Source organism: Onychomys torridus, chromosome 5, assembly GCF_903995425.1.
Source record: "Onychomys torridus chromosome 5, mOncTor1.1, whole genome shotgun sequence".
In the NCBI taxonomy this organism is placed as follows: Eukaryota; Metazoa; Chordata; class Mammalia; order Rodentia; family Cricetidae; genus Onychomys; species Onychomys torridus.
Genome location: NC_050447.1, coordinates 7,842,814 through 7,848,939, shown reverse-complemented (window position 1 = coordinate 7,848,939; position 6,126 = coordinate 7,842,814). Strand labels below are relative to the sequence as shown.

Genomic DNA, 6,126 nt, shown 5'->3' with positions numbered 1-6,126 from the left:
CAGACAGTTGTGAGCCACCATGTGGTTGCTGGGAATTGAACTCAGGACCTCTGGAGGAGCAGCCAGTGCTCTTAACCTCTGAGCCATCTCTCCAGCCCCTCTCTTTAAATCTCTGAGACAGGGTTTCACTAAGTAGCCCTGGCTGTCCTGGATCTCACCAGGCTGGCCTTGAACTCACAGATCCGCCTGCCTCTTTCTCCCGAGTGCTGGGATTAAAGGCGTGCGATACCACCCCGACCAACTTTTCTTAAGAGGACAAAAATGCGCATTTTTCTCTGATGCACGCGGAAAAAAACACACCACCATTTGTCTTCGTCTGCTGCCATTCAGCTGTCCCAGGGTGCACTGGCTTAATTTGCAGTCCATAAACTTGCAGCAGACTGGTGCAGCCAGACGGAGTTTCAATCTGAGGTCATGTTTCTTAGACGCCCGACGTCACTCGAGGTATCCCTTAACGTCATGCCGGGTGAGCGAAGGCGGCAGGGCGAAGGCCAGCCCAGGCCAAGGCGCTTGACCGTCCCCACATAGGGCCGTGCTGCTCGGCGAGCCAGCGAGCAGTTAGGGAGCCCCGAAGCCCCGGCTCGCGTCACTCCGAGCAGCGGAGACGCAAACCTGCGCCGCCGCGCTTCCTCCAGGCCCCGCCCACCCGCCCTCCGCGGCTCGCTCGAGGGCTGGAGGAGGCGGGGACAAGGAGGAGCAGGCGCATGCGCATCGCGATCCGGCCTGTGGAGGGGGGGGTAAACTAGCGATCTCGCGAGGGTTGAGAGCGGGTGGCGTAGGTCGCTGTCCCGGTGGTTGGAGAAGCTAATCTACCCCCGGAGAGGAGAAGGCGCCGGGAGGCCTCCGAGTACCTTTCGCTTTCCTTTCCCCTTCCCTCAGCCCTCCGCCTCCTCCGACAGCCCGCCCTCCCTGACCTCCGTGACCCCGCCGGCCCCGCCCACCCTCGTCGACGTGATTCCCGCCGTGAAGTAAACGCCGGTGGAGCGGAGCGGAGTCCCGCGGAAGAGGCCGCCGGGGAGAGCGGCGCGGCTGGGCCGGCTCGGGTCGGTGGCGGAGCCGCTGCGCGTGAGAGCTTCCGTGCGGGGTCTCGCTCCTCGGGCGGCCCGGACGCCAGAGCCGCGCAGGCAGGCCCAGGCCGCTTCCCTCCGCGCCGCGCCTGCCCGTGGCCGCGGCGGGTGACGCAGCCGGAACATGTCGTCCGCGGCCGAGCCTCCGCCGCCCCCGCCTCCCGAGAGCGCGCCTTCCAAGGCCGCGGCCGCGGGCGCCGGCGGGAGCAGCAGCGGCAACAAAGGCGGCCCCGAGGGCGGCGCGGCGCCGGCGGCTCCGTGTGCGGCGGGCGCGGGCCCCGCGGACGGCGAGATGGAGGTGAGCGCGGCCGGCGCGCGGGGAGGGAGGTGGATGCTCGGCCGGCGCGCCTCCGTCACCTCGGCGTTTTCCCTCCGTTTAGCTAGCCTAGGCGGGTCGCGGGCCGCTCTGACGACACACATGTTCCTGATTACTGTGGCCGAGGGGACCGGTGTCCCCCAGCGCCAGACGCCACCAGCCTCGCTCGATTGCCCCCGGATTTGGGTTGTAGTTTGCACCAAACTTTGGGGAAGGGCGAGGGAGATGCCCCTCCGCAGTGGGATGCACCGGCCGAGCGCGACGTCTCCCCGCGTCGCAGCTGGGGACTTGCGCCTCCAGGGCCTCATCCCGGTGCTGGCGGGGGCGGCATCTGTCTGTTCTGGGCAGAAACAATGGCGAGAGCTGGAGGGCCGAGTGCGCAGTGGGGAGAAGCGGGGCGCAGCTGCTGTGTGCAGCGAGGGGAGGCCCCTCCCGGGCCCTGCTCCATCGGGAAGGAAGGCAGCGAGCGTGACGGCCGCAGCACCTGTCCTGGATCCCCATCTAATTAGGGGTTGTGGATGGAGAGATGAATGAATGGGAGCGGTGGGGAGGGTGGTGGGCTTCTAGCCCAGCGCATTACCTCCTGTTAAAGCCATTCAGACAATTTCGCTGTTGAACCACCTGGGGCTCGAGTGGGCCAGATGATGATGACAATCCTGGAAGTGGGGGAGAGGGTGGGAAATGGGGGAGCTGCCAGGCAGGTCTCTTGGATATGCTCCTAGGCTTTGAGTTGCCTGGGAACAAAGTTATTGCTTCCAATTTTTATTCTTGGCCTTGGACTTGTTTTGAGATATTCTGTAGTTCCAGTTTGAAGGGTTCTGAAAATTTCAGCCCCTGGGAGGTAATACTATAGAGATGAACCTTGGTGCAGAATTTACACTGTAAGGAATGATGGTGCAGTCTGCATCGCTAGGGTGAAATGACATGTTAGTCCTTGAAAGAGCTTTCAGTGGGGAGGGAAGGTGTAGGTGTGAGGCACCAATTTGAAGTGAATGAAGTTTTTTGTTTTGTTTTGTTTTGTTTTTTTGAGCTGAGGATCGAACCCAGGGCCTTGTGCTTGCTAGGCAAGTGCTCTACCACTGAGCTAAATCCCCGACCCGAAGTTTCATTTTAAAATGTATTTGATGCCGGGCGAACGGCTTTGATCCAACCACTCCTGGAGCAGAGACAGGCAGATTTCTGAATTGAGGCGAGCCTGGTCTAGAGTGAGTTCCAGGACCACCAGGGTTACACAGAGAAACCCTGTCTCCAAAAACAGAAAGAAACAAAAAATTTATTTGATACCCTCCTTAAGATTTTAAACGGTCTTTGAATTTCTAGGGTTGTTTAACTGGATTCTTGGATTTCTGGACACCAATAACACTGAAGGAAATTATATGTAAATGTACAGTTCACCCCACAGAGATAGCTTAGCTTACCTAAGCTTTGCAGATTCCGCCTGCTGTTATAACTTAGAGTCGCACATTTCCACTATAGGTGTTATTTCTATTTACGTGTCCTAAAGATGAGCATTTAAAACCCAAATGAAATTCATTTTTAAGTTTCTGTTTTTCAGTTAAAACTTAAATATAAGCGTGAGTGTGATAACATGGTATAAAATAAGTGGTATTTTCGTTTATCAGATGAGAAAACCGAGTCTTGGTTTTTCGAGACAGGGTTTCACTGTGTAGCTTTGCTCCTGGATCTCACTCGGTAGACCAGGCTGGCCTCAAACTCACAAAGATCGCCCGCCTCTTCCTCCTTCTGTTTTTGGAGTCTGATAGAACTGTGGTCTGGTTCCACAATGAGCCTTTTCTATACATCTTGCCCTGTTTTTTGTTTTTTTGGTTTTTTTTAAGTTTGATAATTTTACATATTGAAAAGTATCAATAATTTCTGTTTTCTCTTACTCTTCACACATTTTATTTTCTGTTCATGTTGTAGTTTTTTTTTATTTTGTTATCTTTTAAGACTATTATCTTCTGCTTTTCATTGTCTTAACTGAATTTAGAATCAGAATTAAGTTTGAGTTGAGTACACTTGCCTAATGTACCTGAGGACCTTAAATATATTTTAGCAGTTCGAAAAAGAAGACAGTTGAGTTATAGAAGTAATGTCTGCAGTTGGAAAGCACATATTGTTATTGTAGGGTGTACTTTATCTCTAATGTGCACTGGCAGGAATTTTATAAGTTAGACTGGGTTGGGGGTTTTGTCACTTTGCTTGTGGCATTTGAATGTCAGGATAAAGGCATTTCGAGAATAGTGTATTTATTACTAACTAGGAGTCAGACTAAGAGTATTCAATTTAGCTGGGCTATGGTGGCACAGGCCTTTAATCCCAGCACCATGGAGGCACAGGCAAGAAGATCTCTGTGAGTTCGAGGTCAGCCTGGTCTATAGAGCGAGTTCCAGGACTGCCAGAACTGTGTGACACAGAGAAACCCTGTCTCCAAAAAACAAAACAAAACAAAAGAATATTCAATTTAAGCTCCTTTTTTGGTAATGTTCTAAGTACTGGAAATCAATGACTAATTGCTACCTTCCATGTGTATGTGCAGTAGATAGATGGGATTTTATGATAAAAGGGAACTTTGTTCACATTAATGGTACCTAATTTGGCTTTATAATTTTATTTGAAAAGATACAGACTTGCCCACGTGGCTTGTATAGAAAGTAATTTTGCTTTAAGGTGTTGTTGATAATATTTTAATCATGGCAACAGCTTATAATTGGGAAAAGTGATTATCCTCATGGTATTTTATTTCATCCTTTATCAAATTTCATGTCAGGTTATGTGATAGCCGTTAAATACCTAGGGAATTTGGAGTAAGAACTTGTTATTTAGTTGACAATTCTTAAACAATTCGATTTCCCTTTCTAGCAGGAAGTATTTGATGATGCTTCACCTGGAAAGCAAAAAGAAATCCAAGAACCAGATCCTACATATGAAGAAAAAATGGTATGCTCTAGACATGTGAATAGTGTTTCTAATGAACCTTTTAAAAAAGATTTTAAAGGTATTTATTAGTTATATACAAGTGTCTCTAATTGTGTTGTAAAACTTTAAAAAATTCTTTGTGGTTCTTTTTAAGATGAACATAACTTTAAGGTCAGTACAGGGCACTTTTACCCACTATGGTTTAGAGTCTGATACTAATACTATATTAATAAATATAATTCCAGTCCTGTGGCTAATGGTTATTTCATTGTTGCTGACCTCATATGTATGTATTATTCCCTGAAAATCTTTATTAACCCTGAGAGACTGTTTTATTTTAAAAAATGATCATCACAATTGGCTTTCTTAAAGATTTGTGATGCCATACCTAACTTGTTTCTTTGTGTAAATACATAATCATGTCTTTATTTATTTATTTATTTTTCTGGGTTTTTTGAGACAGGGTTTCTATGTAGCTTTGAAGCCTGTCCTGGACTAGCTCTGTAGACCAGGCTGGCCTCACAGAGATCCACCTGCCTCTGCCTCCCGAGTGCTGGGATTACAGGAGTGTGCCACCACCGCCCAGCAAAGTAGTCACATTCTTTTTTTAAAAAAAGATTTATATCTATCTATCTATCTATCTGTTTGTTTATTTATTATGCAGAAGGGGGCACCAGATCTCACTACAGATGGTTGTGAGCCACCATGTGGTTACTGGGAATTGAACTCAGGACCTCTGGAAGAGCAATCGGTGCTCTTAATGTCTGAGCCATCTCTCCAGCAATCATGTCTTTAAAATATCACAGTTACTGAAGGACTTGAGATTTCCTTATCAGTAAGCTTTATTTTTAAGAAGCTTATTTTCAAATAAATTCATTCTCTTAATGTGACAATAGGAAATATTCAAAGAGATAGCTAACAAATACGAAAGAAATGAATAGAACTATGTGATATTTATTGATAAATGAATTTTGGACTTAGTACCATTTTAAAATCTGGCATCAGGTTGAGTAACTAGTGTGTTTTCTTCTTTCTGAATGCATTCCCTTATAAAATGTTTTTGTTTTTTTTTTGTTTTGTTTTATGTAAAATTTAAAAATTGTTTCTGCCATCTTTTAAATGATAATGTACATAAAGTTTTCATTTTGGATATATATGAATTCATTTAAGCATTACTGAAAGAAAGCGTGATGTAGAGTATTTTCTGTGATACCCCATTTACAATCAGTCGTTCCTGTCCTTGACCATTACCAACCACTTCTTATCTTTAAATCACTAACTAGCACTTGATATATTCGTATGTTGAACCTGTGCTTGTCCATCACTTGGCAAAATGCTTCTGATAGCCACAGTCACCCATGGTGCATATTTCAGTAGTTTGTTCATTGTGATTCTTGAGTTTATCATGCAGCCATTTGATTTCTAAAGTTTAATAAAATGTGTCTTATATTTTGCAGCAAACTGACCGAGCAAATAGATTTGAGTATTTATTAAAGCAGACAGAGCTGTTTGCACATTTCATTCAGCCTGCTGCTCAAAAGACTCCAACCTCACCCTTGAAGATGAAACCAGGGCGCCCACGGGTAAAAAAGGATGAAAAACAGAATTTGCTCTCTGTTGGCGAGTGAGTAATAGCTTATATTTGATCATTTAAATCAAACTTGGTTTTTGGTTTGTTTGTTTGTTTGTTTTGTTTTTGTTTTTGTTTTTGTTTGTTGTTTATTTTTTGTTTTTTCGAGACAGGGTTTCTCTGTGTAGCTTTGCGCCTCTCCTGGATCTCGCTCAGTAAACCAGGCTGGCCTCAAACTCAAAGATTGGCCTGTC

At 46.5% G+C, this 6,126-nt stretch overlaps 1 protein-coding gene across 2 annotated transcripts in view; it reads left to right on the top strand.

The window, feature by feature from the left end:
- The first annotated feature begins 745 nt into the window (after window positions 1–745).
- Window positions 746–6,126, top strand: part of Smarca5 (SWI/SNF related, matrix associated, actin dependent regulator of chromatin, subfamily a, member 5) — a 38,602-nt gene continuing 33,221 nt past the window's right edge. The window contains exons 1-3 of one of the 2 annotated variants that reach the window (XM_036187923.1): window positions 746–1,365; window positions 4,249–4,323; window positions 5,760–5,926. In XM_036187923.1, coding sequence (XP_036043816.1) covers window positions 1,192–1,365; window positions 4,249–4,323; window positions 5,760–5,926 — 416 coding nt within the window. In that variant the 5' untranslated portion in view covers window positions 746–1,191. Of the gene's footprint in view, window positions 1,366–4,245; window positions 4,324–5,759; window positions 5,927–6,126 lie in introns of both variants that reach the window. The other variant, XM_036187922.1, reaches the window with a different exon arrangement.